Source organism: Mustelus asterias, chromosome 3, assembly GCF_964213995.1.
Source record: "Mustelus asterias chromosome 3, sMusAst1.hap1.1, whole genome shotgun sequence".
NCBI lineage: Eukaryota > Metazoa > Chordata > Chondrichthyes > Carcharhiniformes > Triakidae > Mustelus > Mustelus asterias.
Window position 1 is genome coordinate 122,569,974 of NC_135803.1, and position 17,549 is coordinate 122,587,522.

General features: G+C 46.9%; 1 protein-coding gene across 1 annotated transcript in view; it reads right to left on the reverse strand.

The window, feature by feature from the left end:
• Positions 1-483: 483 nt before the first annotated feature.
• LOC144491865 (sentan-like) overlaps positions 484-17,549 on the reverse strand; it is a 37,700-nt gene continuing 20,634 nt past the window's right edge. The window contains exons 4-6 of the mRNA XM_078210155.1: positions 12,814-12,952; positions 9,708-9,923; positions 484-503 (exon numbers count right to left, since the gene is read on the reverse strand). Of these exons, the coding sequence (XP_078066281.1) occupies positions 484-503; positions 9,708-9,923; positions 12,814-12,952 (375 nt within the window). The remainder of the gene's footprint in view (positions 504-9,707; positions 9,924-12,813; positions 12,953-17,549) is intronic.

The window sequence follows — 17,549 nt, forward strand, 5'->3', positions numbered from 1 at the left end:
TGGGAGGAAACCGGAGGACCCGGAGAAACCCACTCAAGGCTTTGATATAGTTTCATGTTGAATTCTAGAACCAAAGAAGACAACTCCTGTTTTGACAGTATTGTAAGTTAATTAAGGTTCAATATGATGATGCATTTCTTTGGTAGAATACTTATAGAAGACTCGAAATAGGTGATAAACTGAGAGTTCAGTTACAGCTACATGAAATGAAAACTGACAGAAAATTAATCAACTTTAAATTCTTCTTGGTGTGAAGGAAAGCTACGTAGGCTTGTTTGGCATCTTGTGCAGTAATGAGACAACAAATAAGTATATAAGATAGAGCAAATTTTGTGAAGATTGTAGGAACATTGTTTACAATCACACAGTTACTGTGTTGCCAGAATAGTTGCCAGGTATTAGATCACTGGACAGCTTATCCACATTATTTCCACACTTTAGACTGGAGGTGAAGACTTATAGCTTATGTACATTGTTATTGGGCTATTTAGGAATAGCATCCCCTAAGAACAAAGAGATGTAGCATAAGCATGAAAATGCAAACACAACCATTAGTCATACAGGTGGCAGTTACCAAACTTTTTTTTATACAGCTGAAACTGTCTTTGAGGCCAACAGCAAAGCATTGGAGAAAATAGTCTTTTGGCCATAAAACAAATGAGAATTCATACAGATATTTCATGAATGCATTAATCAAATTTAAACTTGTGTCATGTTGGAATGATTGGTTTACAATGCTACCTCTCATTTTCTATCTGACTACTTTGGCTGCCAAGCTGGACTTCTGATCATTATTTTGCAGGAGTGCCTCAGGAGACACGGATGTCGAAAATCTACATCTTGACAGCTAATTTAAAAATTCTTTCACCAAGGTATGGATTATGAGTGTAATAGAAAGCTTTGAACTTTTGAGAATGTGACATATTTTCCTAAAATGATGCCCTGTATCAGTCACCAGTAAGTCTAACCTGCAGCTATTATTGATAGTAACATTCTGAGTTACAGGTTTCTAGTATCGAGGTCGAAAACATGTTTATCAAATAGAATATCTAGTCAAGTGATTGTCAGTGAATATGGCTAGCTCAAGAAGGAAGTAAGTGGAAATAAAACTTTGTTATGGTCTCCTGTATTCTAATTTTAGTTATCCAATGAGTCATCGTCGTCAAATGAATCTTAGAATATTTGATTTGGGTGGCACGGGGACACAGTAGTTAGCATTGCTGCTTCACAGTGCCAAGGACCTGGGTTCAATTCCGGTCTCGGGTGACTGTCTGTTGCACCTTCTCCCCATGTCTGCGTGGGCTTCCTCCGGGTGCTCCGGTTTCTTCCACAGTCCAAAGACATACAGGTTAGGTGGATTGGCCATGCTAAATTGCCCCTAAGTATCTCAAGATGTGTAGGTCAGGGGATTAGCAAGCTAAGTACATGAGATCATGGGGATGGGGTCTGGGTGGGATGCTGTTTTGATGAGTCAGTTCAGGCTCGATGGCCTCCTTCTGCACTGTAAGGATTCTATGATTCTATGATTTTGTATAATTATCTCAATGGAACAGAGGTCTTTCAAGTTGCCAATCTATCAGACAATTATTTATTGAAAAATTTAATGTTCAAGTCTGACAATATATTTTGGGAAGAAATCTCCACAATAAAATCCATATAAGATACAACATTGCATATCTGTTAAAGTCTTGAGGTAAGCAATGCAGATTTTGCAGGCAAACTCGACCCATTCATCCATCCATGAAATGAGTTTCCTAGTTCGCCAGTGTGTTATTTGATGAAGTGCATCACAATAGCAAATGCTACTCCTGAATTTGTGGGAAAAAAACATGTTGATCCTGTTCATTAATCAGAGTTCAATATTGACAATAGCTATTGTGGTGAACCACTGTTACTACATGTATGTGCCTGGACACACCCATGCTGCACCTGGCCCAAGACTCCTCCCTTTCCACCTGAGACTCCTCCCTTTCCACCCAGAGTGGCGTATAAAGGTGATGGTCCCTCCTCCTTGCCTCAGTCTAGACCAGGTCAGCTACAAGGGTGTGCTCCTGTTCTCTGTGAATAAAAGCCTATTAGTTTTCCCTCACTCTCAGAAGTCTTCGCGTCATAATTGATAGTGCCTCAGCTATTAATAGGGACCATAGAGATATCCACACCTCAAATCTTGCTTCCTGAAACACTGAAGAAGCAGTATTATTTACCTACTGATCCATTAGCGAATTAAATGGAATTGACTTGGGGCCAGCGTTGTGCAGCCAGTTACTATGTTGTTCTTTCACCCCTGATTTTTGGGTTTAAATTATAGGATCTGGATTGTTTTTTCAGCTAACTATAAGAGGCCTTCACGAACTAATTTGGATATTCTCAACTCAATTTCAATTTCTGCATCCACAGCGAAGGAAAGATCATCAAAAATTTGGAATCATTTGGAAACAACGGGCGGAATCTTATGGGAATTTGGCCAAGTGTTCTGGTGAGGAAACTGGCATGGACCTCTCCAGATCCACTGGCCTGATTTCTCTCCAGGCCTGCCTGTTTAACCGCGGAAACGAAGAATGGGTTTAGTTTATGCTATCACTCTGGCAGGGCAGGGACTCTTAGAGCCAGGGAACCGGCTGCACTGAGATCGTAAAAACAAATTTAAGTCTCCACCCCCTCCCAGCCCCCCCACCACAGCAAAACCTGTGGCCTCCCACCCCCTTAATCCCCAACCTCTCCCCTTTCGTTACAAAGGTTTCCGCCTCTTCAGCAAGAACTTCATCACCTTGTGTAGGTCATGCCACCATGGTATGGGATAAATCATCTGCTGCAGTCTGTTGCTTTCCTGGAACATGCTCTGCCTTTGCATCAAGCCTCATTATCCTCAGTAAGAATCATACCTGTGAAGGCATTTTTGCTAACTCTTCAGAAGTTAAGAGTGTCACTCGGATTTGTGGCCTGTTTTTATCTTGAAGTGGAGACTAAGAACATACTCTGTGAACTTTTAATGAGCCCATGTAGCAGCGAATACTCTTTTCTCGATTTCTGCATATCTCTGTTCAGTCTCTGTCAGTGAATGGGATGTGTAGTAAATTGGTCTGCACTATCCACCTGTCTGTGTGTGAAAGAGTACAGCTCCCAGTCCTGTAGAAGGTGTATCTGCAGCAATGATAGTGGATTGCTCTGGGTCAGATGACATCAGCATCTCAGATTTTCTCAAAAGATCTCTATTGTGCTTCCTCCCAGCACTGTGTATTGTCTGGTCACAACATCTGACATTGTGACTTATTGTGACAATGGGTAGGGCAGGAGCGTTCTGACTTGGTTTACCATACCATGAGTCTCTGAAGGTCAGTCACCGTCCAAGGAGCTCTTGGTTTCTGTGGATCAACTCTACTGGACATATCTATAATATATCCAAGGACAGGCAACTTCAAGAATTTGCATTAATGCCATGTCAATGTTATGTCCTGTCTGAGTGGATCAGGAAATGATTCATGTGATACATGACTACATCCAGTCATAGAAACATAGAAACATAGAAACCCTACAGTACAGAAAGAGGCCATTCGGCCCATCGAGTCTGCACCGATCACAATCCCACCCAGGCCCTGCCCCCATATCCCCACATATTTTACCCGCTAATCCCTCTAATGTACGCATCCCAGGACTCTAAGGGGCAATTTTAACATGTCCAATCAACCTAACCTGCACATCTTTGGACTGTGGGAGGAAACCGGAGCACCCGGAGGAAACCCACGCAGACACGGGGAGAATGTGCAAACTCCACACAGACAGTGACCCAAGCCGGGAATCGAACCCAGGTCCCTGGAGCTGTGAAGCAGCAGTGCTAACCACTGTGCTACCGTGCAGTCCTTCTAGGATATTTGACAATGTCCTCTGGAAGATTCCTGGCACTGATATTTGTTGAAACAAAACCTCCAAACAGAATAATAAAAGTTGTGAGTAACTTAGTTTCTTCAGTGAGGGGTAGTTATAAGAATTATCATCTGCATCTAGCTTTGTGAAGATCAAACTTTTCCCAATTTAGCTAAGCTCCCACCCACAGACGACATAGGATAAGTATTTCATTAACTGCATTGTTCAGCTGTGTAAGAGCTACACAAATTCTGACAATAAATTTGCAGACATTTATTCCAGAATTATCAGGAATTAAATATGTGTTATGACCTCAAAACTAAGCACAACTCTCAAGAGATAATTGCTGTTAAAAATAATAAACTCAAAGCTCGAATAAAAGGAAAATTGGGAAAGAACAAAGAACAAAATAGCGACATGGAAGAAATGTGTCTTTCGGGCTTTCATCATCCAGCCCAGTGAAAGCTGGCAATTTGGAGCTTCCTCGACTCACTGTGAGAGTTCTTTGGACTTCGAGGGGACTGAGTCACATGGCGCTGGATTGATTGATCTTAGAGACATTTTCTCTGTGTAAATAATTGCTGAGCTGTCACTCAGGGGTGTAGAACCATAGGCAACAATTTCAGATTCTAGCCGTACTGCCCAAAATTTAAAACTGAAGTGCAAAATGGGCCATCCATTAAAGAGACCTTACAGGTCTGTATCCCTCAGGGGAGGGCATTTAGGAGGCTTCCTGCAAAGAAGGGAAGAGGTAGTGGCATTATGAATCCATCCACCCTTCTTCACCCTCGAACGTCAGAGGGGATGTGTTGGCTGGACTGTGACACCTCAAGCCTCGGTTGAACGCATTGATAACAGCGAATGATCTTGTGTGACAGCAGAGGAATCTTTTTCCTGGATTATTGTGGTGAACCATCGTTGGTTCCCACTGGATAGTACTGAGCCAGGGGCTGGCCAGTACTACAAGGATGTACATATGTTACTGTTGGGTTGTGCTATTGTTGCTGTTGGGGTTAGGGTGGGGTTGTTACACCTTTGTACTGTAGTGTTGTGGCACATCCCAGTCGGGCTCCGCCTCCTGGGAGAGGTATAAGAGTCCCTGCTCTGGCCGGGACCCCTTCAGTCTGGGATCGTGTATATAATTATTGGCTGCTTCATTACAGTAAATAAAAGCCTTTCATTTACCGAGCATCAGGCCTCGTGTTTGAGTAGCGCATCAATTTTATTTACTGTCGTTAAACTCTCGTCGAAGAAAAAAAAAGAGAGAGTATGGAGCAAATTCTGAAGCCGGAACGCCTTACACTAGATCCACGTGCGGTGGGCGCTTCTAACACCTTCGACCACTGGCTGAAGTGTTTCGAAGACTACCTGGCAGCCTCCGCAGCGGTCACCACAGATGATGACAGACTCCGGGTCCTCCATGCGAGGGTAAGCGACACTGTCTACCTCGCGATCCGTGCGGCCACTGATTATACCAAGGCCCTCGAGCTTCTGAAGAAGCGCTATATCAAACCACCCAATGAGATACACACTCGTTACCTCCTAGCCACACGACAACGGCAGTCTGGCGAAACGATGGAGGAATATGCGAACGAGCTCCTACAGCTAGCCAGGGGCTGTAACTGCAAAGCTGTGTCGGCTGAGCAGAGCATGAACGACCTCGCCTGAGATGCGTTTGTGGCGGGGGTCGGATCTTCGTACATTCGACTTAAACTGTTGGAGAAGTGTAACCTTGACCTTACCCAGGCCATCAAGCTAGCAGAGATGCTCGAGACGGCCTCCAAAAGCTTAGTATTATATCCGGAGGACCATGTGGAAACAACGTGGCAGGAGCAGTCGCCAATCCCTCCTCGTCCCTCGGGTTCGAAATGCTGTGTAATGGCGTGCTCACACTCGGGCCAGACGACGGCAGCAGCCCCGGGCGGCCCGCGGTGCTATTTCTGTGGGGGAGCAAAGCATACTCGGCAACGGTGTCCCGCTAAAGCTGTGTTGTGCACTGCATGCGGTAAGAAAGGGCACTATTCGAAAGTGTGCCGATCTAAACCCAGGAACGGCAGTACGGCCTACGATTCTTCAGAGCTCGGGTCTTCGTCGTCGAAGTCATCGCGGGGTTCGTCCACGTGCGAGGCCAGGACGACGCCATTACGGTCGACGGAGTCGGAGGAGTGTGACCACCAGGGGTCGCTGAGTTTGGCGCCCTCACCCACGTGCGACTCATGGGAGCGGCCATGTTGGTCGACACTGACCACGAACGACCAGCAGGGGTCCTCCTCATCGATTTCAGCTGCCTGCAGTGGCGCTCATGAACCAACGGTGGCGTCGATCATCCTGGACCAGGCCAAGCCTCATAGACTTGACAAATCTATGATGAATATCCAGGTAAATGACCACGTGATTTATTATCTGTTTGACGGCGGGAGCACTGAGAGCTTTATCCACCCAGATACTGTGAAGCGGTGTGGACTCCAGATTCAACCTGCCAAACAGACAATCTCTATGGCATCAAGGTCCCGGTCTGTTGCCGTGCTAGGGAGTTGCGTGGTAACCGTGAAAGTGCAAGGCACAGTTTACGAGCGTTTCAAGCTCCTCGTGTTGCCGTATCTTTGCGCGCCAATACTTCTCGGACTAAACTTCATGGTCCACTTGAGGAGTGTAATCCTACAGTATGGTGGGCCACTCCCTTCACTGGCAGTGGGAAAACAGCAGCAGCCTCCAAATTGCCCAACGCGCCCCGCCTGCAGCCTCTCGACGCTGAAGATCACCACACCCTCCTTGTTCCAGAATCTTGTGCCAGGCTGCAAGCCCATCGCGACTAAAAGTAGGCGTTACAGCGCTGAGTATCGGATCTTCATTAGATCTGAGGTTCAGCGGCTCCTCAAAGAAAGGATCATACAACCCAGCGCTAGTCCGTGGAGGGCGCAGGTCGTGGTGGTCAAGAGCGGGAACAAACCCCGGATGGTCATTGACTACAGTCAGACCATTAACCGATATACGCAGCTGGATGCGTATCCTCTCCCGCTCATATCTGATATGGTCAATCAGATTGCGCAGTACCGGGTGTTCTCCACCATAGACCTCAAGTCTGCCTACCACCAACTCCCCATTCGCCCAGAGGACCGACAGTACACGGCTTTTGAGGCGGATGGTCGCTTGTATCACTTTCTCAGGGTTCCCTTTGGTGTCACCAATGGGTTCTCGGTCTTCCAGCGTGCTATGGACCGAATGGTGGACCAGAACGGGCTGCGGGCTACCTTCCCGTACCTGGATAATGTCACCATCTGCGGCCATGACCAGCAGGACCATGACACGAATCTCCTGAACTTCCTACGCACTGCATCTCGCCTGAATCTGACCTACAACAGGGAGAAGTGTGTGTTTCGTACGCGCCGTTTAGCCATCCTAGGATACGTGGTGGAAAACGGGGTCATTGGCCCTGATCCAGACCGTATGCGCCCCCTTTCTGAACTTCCGTTGCCTGCTAGTGCAAAAGCACTGAGAAGATGCTTAGGCTTCTTCTCTTATTATGCGCAGTGGGTTCCCAACTACGCGGACAAAGCCCGTCCACTCATTAAGTCCACGACTTTTCCCTTAACGCCAGAGGCCCGATTGGCCTTCGATAAATTGAAAGCCGACATCGCGAAAGCTACGATGCATGCTGTAGACGAGTCCATCCTCTTTCAGGTGGAGAGTGATGCATCTGATTTCGCCCTGGCCGCCACACTTAACCAGGCGGGCAGGCCCGTCGCATTTTTTTCCCGCACCCTCCAAGGCCCCGAAATTCGGCATTCAGTGGTGGAAAAGGAGGCCCAGACCATTGTGGAGGCCGTCAGGCACTGGCGCCATTACTTGGCGGGGAAACGGTTCACCCTGATCACGGACCAGCGGTCCGTGGCGTTCATGTTTAACAACACGCAGAGGGGCAAGATCAAGAATGACAAGATCTTGCGGTGGAGAATTGAACTCTCCACCTATAACTATGACATCATGTACCGTCCAGGGAAACTCAATGAGCCCTCGGATGCCCTCTCGCGTGGAACATGCGCTAGTATACAGGAGGACCGTTTGCACGCCCTCCATAATGCCCTATGCCATCCTGGGGTCACTCGGCTCTACCACTTTATAAAAGCCCACAACCTGCCTTACTCGGTGGAGGACGTCAGGTCAGTAACAAGGAGCTGTCGGGTTTGCGCGGAATGCAAACCGCACTTTTACCGACCTGACTGGGCACATTTAGTCAAGGCCACTCGTCCCTTCGAGAGACTGAGTGTCGATTTTAAGGGCCCCCTTCCCTCAACAGATTGGAATGTGTACTTCCTCAATATCATTGACGAGTACTCTCGGTTCCCTTTTGTTGTTCCCTGCTCTGATATATCCGCTGCCACGGTTATCAAGGCATTCCGTGATCTCTTTACCCTGTTCGGGTACCCCGGCTACATCCATAGCGACAGGGGCTCGTCGTTCATGAGCGATGACTTGAGGCAATTCCTGCTCTCATACGGGATTGCCTCTAGTAGGACCACGAGCTACAACCCTAGGGGTAACGGACAGGTGGAACGTGAGAATGCTACAGTCTGGAAGGCTGTCTTACTGGCGTTGAAATCAAAAGGTCTTCCAGTCTCCCGTTGGCAAGAGGTGCTCCCTGATGCGCTCCATTCTATTCGCTCCCTCCTGTGTACGGCAACCAATGCTACTCCCCACAAGAGGATGTTCTCATTTCCTCGGAAGTCTTCCTCGGGGACCTCATTACTGTCTTGGTTGACGTACTCAGGACCCGTCCTCCTGCGGCGACATGTAAGGGCCCGCAAGTCCGACCCGTTGGTCGAACAGGTCCATCTCCTCCACGCCAACCCTCAGTATGCCTATGTGGCATACCCTGACGGGCGAGAGGATACGGTCTCGATCCGAGACCTGGCGCCAGCAGGGGACGTAGCAACCCCTGTCGCTCCCATACCCCCTGTTACAAACCCTTTATCTCTTGTTTCTTCCCCGGACACAGCGCGGGCAGCATCGGGACCGTTGCTTAACCATTTTACTCCCATGTACAGCTTGCCTGAGCCCAGAAGATGGTCGCCACTGCAGGGCGTATCAGGATCCCATGGACCACCGTCACCTCAGGGTCAACCGGCCTGTGAGTCCGTGGAAGAACAGCTGGATGCCGCCTTGGGGAGAACGCCACCGCTAGTGCCTACTCCAGTGTCATCGCCGGTATTGAGGAGGTCACAACAACGGTGCGGTCCTCCTGACCGTCTGAACTTATAGACTGCTGACACTTTATTCTGTTTTTGTACCCTGCTGGCCTTTGTTCTCAAAGGAGGGGTGAATGTGGTGAACCATCGTTGGTTCCCACTGGATAGTACTGAGCCAGGGGCTGGCCAGTACTACAAGGATGTACATATGTTACTGTTGGGTTGTGCTATTGTTGCTTTTGGGTTAGGGTGGGGTTGTTACACCTTTGTACTGTAGTGTTGTGGCACATCCCAGTCGGGCTCCGCCTCCTGGGAGAGGTATAAGAGTTCCTGCTCTGGCCGGGACCCCTTCAGTCTGGGATAGTGTATATAAGTACTGGCTGCTTCATTACAGTAAATAAAAGCCTTTCATTTACCGAGCATCAGGCCTCGTGTTTGAGTAGCGCATCAATTATGGAATGCCTTTTTGTGTTGAAGCAACACAAATACGGATACAGGAGATTTAAGCTGTTGCGCTTTCTTTAAAAAGAAAACCTGCGAGACGATCCCAATTGGTTGGATGTGGGTTGAACGAAAAGTGAAAGAGCAAGTAGAAAAGGGGACATGTCCTCTTTCTATCTGACCCCAAAAACAAGACTGGTGACTCTTTAAATATGTTACCAGTTGCTTCATGACCATCAGTTGATGCAGGTTGACCAATGTCAGGGCCACCCCCTGCCATTTGGCCCATGTCACCCACATTAATGAGCTTACCGCCCCAGCTGACTGCCATGCATCCACACAGATTTTGGATGACTTCAGGGCACACCAGCAGGTGCTGTGATGATAGGACTAAATCCAGTCCCATGTTAACCTTTTTAAAAACCATACAGCTAACTAATGAAGAAAAAGAGCAATCATTACTTCAAATGAAGATTGTCTTTTGCCCAGGGCTGTGCAGCTGGTGAACGTGATTGTGGCAAAGAATGGCAATTTCTTCAAGTTGCTTTCTGTCTTCTCTCAGCTCTGACAGGAGGAAGGCAAATATTAGTCCCACTGACCTGTACATTGAGCTTTGATAATTGTGCTTGTCAGTCAGGTAAGGAAAGAATAGGGAATACAAGATGTTCATAATAGAGCAAGTCAAATCAATTTACCTTAATTGTTAATTGCTCTCTGCTTGTCATTGTTATGCAGTTTTCTCACACTTATTTATTCTCTTCTTCATTTACCCCAAGTATAACTTCCTGGAAACATTGTTCTTTATTCTTCTTTTTGTTTTTATTTTTCTCTTCTTCCTCCCTTCTCCAATCCTCTTTTCATTCTTCTGGTCCTTTTATGCCTTCTCTGTTATTCCTTTTCTTTTTCTTCTTCCCAAGCTCTTTTTTTCTCCCTTTTTCTCCTTGCATTCTCTTCCCTCTCTCACTCGTTGGTTTTTTCCCTGCATTTCCCTTTCTGTTCTCTTCCCCTCTCTCTCTCTTTCTCTCTTCTTCTTGTTGTCTCTGTTTTGATTCTGCTTAACGTTATACTCATTTTCTGCACACATTTGGTGAAGGTCACTCCAGAGTTAGCTAAAATACAAAGCTAGAAATTTTAAACAGTTTGGAAGTGCTGAAGCTGGTTTCGTGCACAGTGCAAAGAAGAAGGAAACTGAAATATAATGGGCTGGTTCAAGCAACTTGTGAATTGCACTTAGACCATGGGTCACTTTTGGAACAGCACTGGACCAATAATAACCAACAGAATGTCAATTTAGTTAAATGTGTTTATCAAAAAATTGATTTGTTGTATTTAGCTTTATTAACATCCTACCTTCATTATTAATTGAAAGATTCACTCCTGATGTGAGCAATTTTGGTGCCTCTCAGCCAGGTCTAACAGTGCTCACAGACATTTACGGGAAATGAAAAGGACTAGTTCCAGACATAGATTTCCTACATTTGAAACAGCTCATTCATCTATTGTGAAATTAAACTTATTAAGTGGAGAGAGGATCCGATTATACGATATGAAAGCACTCAAGGGAGTAAACAGATTTGTGCACCCCCAGTCAGAACTGCACTGTGCATGACAAATTTATTCCTTACCCTTTTACATGATTACATTTTCTTAATTTTGCACCACGTGCCTGGTAGCTTGGACACAAGGACTTGCAATTTTGGCTAGGGCTGGTGAGAATATAGACTTTTCCAAAACCAGTATTGTGACAATACTGTGCCTTTAAGAAATGTATTTGTGCCATGTTTCTTATGAAGGAAATGTTAAGATTCGAATCTGTTTAAACAGTGCCAATTTGTCTGCTCCAGACAGCCCACATGCTGAGCATGCAGAAGAATAATTGCTCCTAGTTATTGGGGTGTTCGTTTTAATCTGAGTGAATGCAGTTTTGTTATTGTTAGGGCTTTCCCCTGGGTTGCCGAGTAGGGTTTAATAAGGTTGATTGACAAGAGAAAGTCATGTGAATGGGCGGAGCTAGGCTTACAGAGAGACAAGCAGGTAGTTGCTCTTTGAATTTGATCAGAGCAGCAGTTCTTTCTTTCTCTGGAAATTGAAGTCTGGGACCTGCTAGACCTTAAGTATCTCTCTGTAGAGGTCTTCAAAAGGCAAGAGGTGTTTACTCCCTCTCTCTCTTTCTGGAGTTCTGCTGTTTGAAAACAGGTCTTTCTCTGGAGGCTGTTGACTGCGAGTCAGAAGACAGGTGTTTCTCTATACCTCTGTCCAGAGGTGTTAAAAGGCTTGAGGACTGGCAACTCATGTAAGCCTGTGTGTTTTTGCTAACTGATTCTGAAGAGGAGTTTACATCTAAGAAGAATATTGCTTACATTGGAATTAATAGAGATAGACTAACATTTAAGAATTATACCTTGTCGTGTTTAAGTATTTCAGTTGGTAAAAGTTATGCTAATTCTTTGTTATAGTTAAACTGTATTGCTAAATAAGTTTGTTTTAATAAAAGCTTCCTAGTGGGTCAATAGAATCACACTTGAAGTGAAACATCTTATGCTCACATTAATGCCAAAATCAAAAATATTTGGGGTTTAGGCTAACTCCATAATATACCTTGGAGTTTCTGATCTGATCACTAACAGTACTAATATCATCCAGTGATTGGATGACAAGAATTACCTATGCTGCGACACACAGGGCAAAGTCATTGTGTTTCTTTCCATGTAAAAGAGGGGCACTGTAAATTACTTTCAGTCAAAGGGAAATGCGTAGCATTATTTGTTTCTTTGTAATGTTGAGAAATTTGAAAAATGTGATGAAATGGTCCCTCAGCCCTGCGGCTTCGCTGTAGAATCAACATTTTTACAATACTGTGATGTTGCAGAGTTCTTGAGATTCTATGTACATTTTGCAGAGGGTGGAGCATACTCAGTGAGATTCTTTGGTTGCGCCAATGTAACTTGCAATGTCATCCAACCATTAGACTTTTCCTCCCCCAAAGAAGCATCCTTTTCTTTTATTATCTTTTCTCATAAACATTTCAAAATAACTTTTTATTATCTCTGTGCATAGGGTTCTGATATATATATATATATATTAACAAATCAGCGGAGAGCAACACATGATTAAATAATGTTACATTTATTGAAAACAAAATTGTTCATCATTATTTATTTGCATAATTTGAGGACTATAACACAGAAATCCTCAGTTGTCCACACCACATTTTAATTGACTCTTTTAGCTACCAAAGGTCATTTTAGTACATATGAGACCAAATATCATCTTGAATTACAATACTACTGTTTAAATAAAAATGTCATTATATTTTAACTTATACATCGTAGTTCATGCATACGATCTGACACTATTGTTAGGCTTGTCAACATTATCATAAAATCTTCAAAGTCTATTTTTCTGTCCTTATCTTCATCAAGGTCAGAAATAATTTCCTTGTATTTTGGCCTCAGCTCTTGTCCCTGAAAAAAAAATTAGAATCAGACAACATATAGTTATGTGGACTGCCTTTCTTGCCATTGTATTTTTTAATGTTCCCGTTTACTATCCCTTCACAGACTTTGGGCAGAATTTTCCTGTCCTGCTCGTCCTGCACGGAACTCGCAGCGGACGGGGCAGGCGGACCATGCAAAAGTCCATTGACCTTGGGTGGGATTTTCCGGTCTTGGGGCGAGAACGACAGGAAAATCCCGCCCAATTCTTTCTATGTTTAAGAAAGTTGGACAAACAGATTTGCAGTTACTGGTGCTTTGAATATTACTCTTGGTCCAGGCAGCAAGAAGACATTTCCTTCCTCCACGTGGTCACCTCAAAATGGCATCACACCATCAGACTCACATCAAATGATGAAAATCCATCTGAAGAAAACAGTGAAGGAAGGGTTGTAACTTGGCCTGCATCATGCAGAACATTAGCATTGTGGCCTATGGCTTCTCCCTTACTCCACTACACAGAATTACTGACATAGGATGGCAGAGCAAGAGACCAACTCAATTCAGATGCTGAAAATCAAAAATAAGAACAGGAACAGCTGGAAATACTCAGCAGGTTGGGCAATATCTTAGGAGAAATGAGTAAAGTTAATATTTCAGGTCTGTGACCTCTCCACTGATGCTGCATGGCCTGCTGAGTATTTCTAGCTTTTTCTGTTTTTATTACAGAAATAGGCTGCTTGTTCCAACAGACCCATGCTGGTATTTATGCTCCAATTACTCTACATCATCTAACCCTATCAGCATGATCTTCTACCCCTTTCTCCCTCATGTACTTGTTTAGATTTCCCTAAATTACCTCAATGCAAATCATTTCTATGTGATGGTAAGTTCTAATCGTTCTCTGGGCAGAGGTTTCTCCTGAATTTCTTCTTCTACTTATGAGCTTAAATAGATGAATTTGCCTGTGTGTTCAGCTTGGTTGTAATCTTCATTCCTGGCACTACTGTTACACAGCTATTCCATGCGCAGAAGGAGGATTTCTATAATATGGGCTGTGGTAAACTACTGTTAGCTGTTATCTGTTGTGGTTGACCACTGTTAGTTAGTATCTGTTATTATCTGTATATGTGGCACTTCCCTGCCGGCTCTGCCCAAGACTCCTCCCCCTGGTCCGGGTATAAAGGTGATGGCTCCTCCCCTCAGCCTTTAGTACGGACCAGATCTCCGACAGGGATGGCTCCAAGTTCTTGTTAATAAAAGCCTATTTGTTCTTACATACAAACTAGTCTTTGCTTGATTGATGGTGCATCAATTTTTATTAACAAGATTTTAAAATGGAGCAGCTGTTAAAACCCGACAGATTGAATCTGGATCCTCAAACTGTAGGAGGGTCAAACACATTTGATCATTGGCTGAAATGCTTCGAAGACTACATCGACGCCTCCACTGCTGTCCGTTCAGATGCCGACAAACTACGAGTGCTCCACGGCCGGGTAAGCGACGTAGTATATTCTACGATTCGGACGCAGAAAATTACAAGGACGCCATCGAACTTTTAAAGGGCCAGTATAACAAACGGCCTAATGAAGTCTACATGAGACATCTCCTAGCTACGCGCAGACGGGAGCCAGGAGAATCGGTTGACCAATTCCTGCGCGCGTTGCGACTGCTTGGCCGGAACTGCAACTGCAAGACTGTGACTGCCATCCAATACACAGAGGACTTAATCAGGGATGCCTTTGTCACGGGCATCGGGACGACCTATATCCGATAACGGCTACCGGAACAGGATGCGCTGGACTTAAAGAAAACTGTGGAACTGGCCGAATCCTTAGAGGTGACCTCCCAATATCTCGAGGCCTACTCACCTGACCACGTGGGCGCATCGTGGACACCGCAGCCATCGCTACCCCTGTACTACGCCGTGCCATGTCTCACCGGTGAACTGACCACTGCAGCAGCCTCTGGAGGCCCGAAGTGCTACTTCTGTGGCCTGGGCAAGCACCCCCGACAACGCTGCCCGGCGAGGGAGTTGTTCTGCTCCACGTGGGGGAAGAAGGGACACTATGCCAAAGTCTGCCGTAAGTCCATCTCCAAATCCACGAGCGCCGTGTGTGACCTGCAGGGGCCGCCATCTTGGACAACCCTGGCCGCGTGCGACCCACGGGGGCTGCCATCTTGGATGACCCCGCCCACGTGTGACCCGCGGGGGCCGCCATCTTGGATGACTCCGGCCGCGTGCGACCCGCGGGGGGGGCGCCATCTTGGATAACGTCATCGGCCGCCGGCGACCCACGGGGGCCGCCATCTTGGATGACTTCGGCCGCGAGCGACCAGCAGGGGCCGCCATCTCCTACCTCATCAGCCCCCTATGACTATCTGCAAGATCCAACGGTGGCATCTGTTACCCTGGACCAGTCCAAGCCTCACCGACTCGCCAAGTCCATGATGGACATCGAGGTAAACGAGAACAGGGAGCATTGTTTGTTTGACAGTGGGAGTACAGAGAGCTTCTTTCACCCTGATACGGTGAGTCGATACGCCCTTTCCGTGCGGCCCATCAAGCAAACGATCTCCATGGCATCGCAGTCCCGCTCTGTAAATGTCCTCGGATACTGCGTGGTGACCTTGAAGGTGCGGGGCACAGTATACAAGAACTTCAGGCTTCTCGTGCTGCCACATCTCTGCGCTGCTGTACTCCTGGGGCTAGATTTCATGACCCATCTGAAGAGTGTCACTATACTGTATAATGGGCCTTTTCCCCCACTCTCTGTCTGCAATCAGCGGTGTCTAAATTGCCCACCGCGCACCACCTGCAGTCTCTCAACCCTTAAAATCGCCCCTCCCTCCTTGTTTGTGAATCTCACTCCTGACTGCAAGCCCATCGCCACCAAGAGCAGGCGGTATAGTGCTGGAGACAGGGCCTTTATCAGGTCCGAAGTCCAGCGGCTCCTCAAGGAAGGGATCATCCAGGCCAGTACCAGCCCCTGGAGAGCACAAGTGGTAGTCGTTAAGACTGGGAGAAACATAGAATGGTCATTGACTACAGTCAGACCATTAATCGATACACGCAGCTGGATGCGTACCCTCTTCCCCGCATATCTGACATGGTCAATCAGATTGCACAATATCGGGTGTTCTCCACCATTGACTTGAAGTCGGCATACCACCAGCTCCCTATCCGCCCGGAGGACCGGCAATATACGGCTTTCGAGGTGGATGGTCACCTTTACCACTTCCTTAGGGTCCCTTTTGGCGTCACCAACGGGGTCTCGGTTTTTCAGCGTGAAATGGACCGAATGGTAGACCAGAATGGGCTGCGGGCCACCTTCCCGTAGCTGGATAGCGTCACCATCTGCGGCCATGATCAGCAGGACCACGATGCCAACCTCCACAGATTCCTGCACACGGCTAGCCTCCTTAACCTGACCTACAATAAGGAGAAGTGCGTATTCTGTACACACCGCCTCGCCATCCTCGGGTACATAGTGGAGAATGGAGTCATCGGCCCCGATCCCGACCGTATGCGTCCCCTCCTGGAACTTGCCCTCCCCACTAGCCTCAAAACACTGTGAAGATGCCTGGGTTTCTTCTCGTACTATGCACAGTGGGTCCCCAACTATGCAGATAAAGCCCATCTGCTCATAAAATCCACCTCTTTTCCCCTGACGGCAGAGGCCCGTCCGGCCTTCGACCGCATCAAAGCTGACATTGCGAAGGCCACGAGGCACGCTATAGACGAATCCATCCCGTTCCAAGTGGAGAGCGATGCGTCTGACTTCGCCCTAGCCGCCACCCTTAACCAGGCAGGCAGACCCGTGGCCTTCTTTTCACGAACCCTTCAAGGCCCCGAAATTCGACACTCATCTGTCGAAAAGGAGGCCCAAGCCATAGTGGAAGCTGTACGGCACTGGCGCCACTATTTAGCTGGTAAACAGTTCACCCTACTCACGGACCAACAATCCGTTGCCTTCATGTTCAACAATACGCAGCGGGGCAAGATCAAGAACGATAAGATATTGCGGTGGAGAATAGAACTCTCCACCTACAATTACAATATCTTTGTATCGCCCCGGGAAGCTCAATGAGCCACCTGACACCCTGTCCCGTGGAACATGTGCCAGTGCGCAGGTGGACCGGTTACAGGCTCTCCACAACGACCTCTGCCACCCAGGGGTCACCAGGTTTTTTCACTTCATTAGAGCCCATAACCTGCCCTACTCCGTTGAGGATGTCAGGTCTATAACTCGAAATTGCCAGGTCTGCGCGGAATGCAAGCCGCACTTCTACCGACCAGACAGGGCACACCTCATAAAAGCCACTCGCCCCTTTGAACACCTAAGCATTGACTTCAAAGGCCCCCTCCCCTCATCTGATCGCAACATATATTTCCTCAATGTCATTGACGAGTATTCATGTTTCCCCTTCGCTATTCCCTGCCCAGATACGTCCTCGGCCACGGTCATCAGGGCCCTGCGCAGCCTCTTCACCCTGTTTGGTTTCCCTAGCTATATCAATAGCGACCGGGGATCCTCCTTCATGAGTGATGAACGGCGATGGTACCTGCTCTCCAAAGGTATAGCCTCGAGTAGGACTACTACCTACAACCCCCAGGGAAACGGAC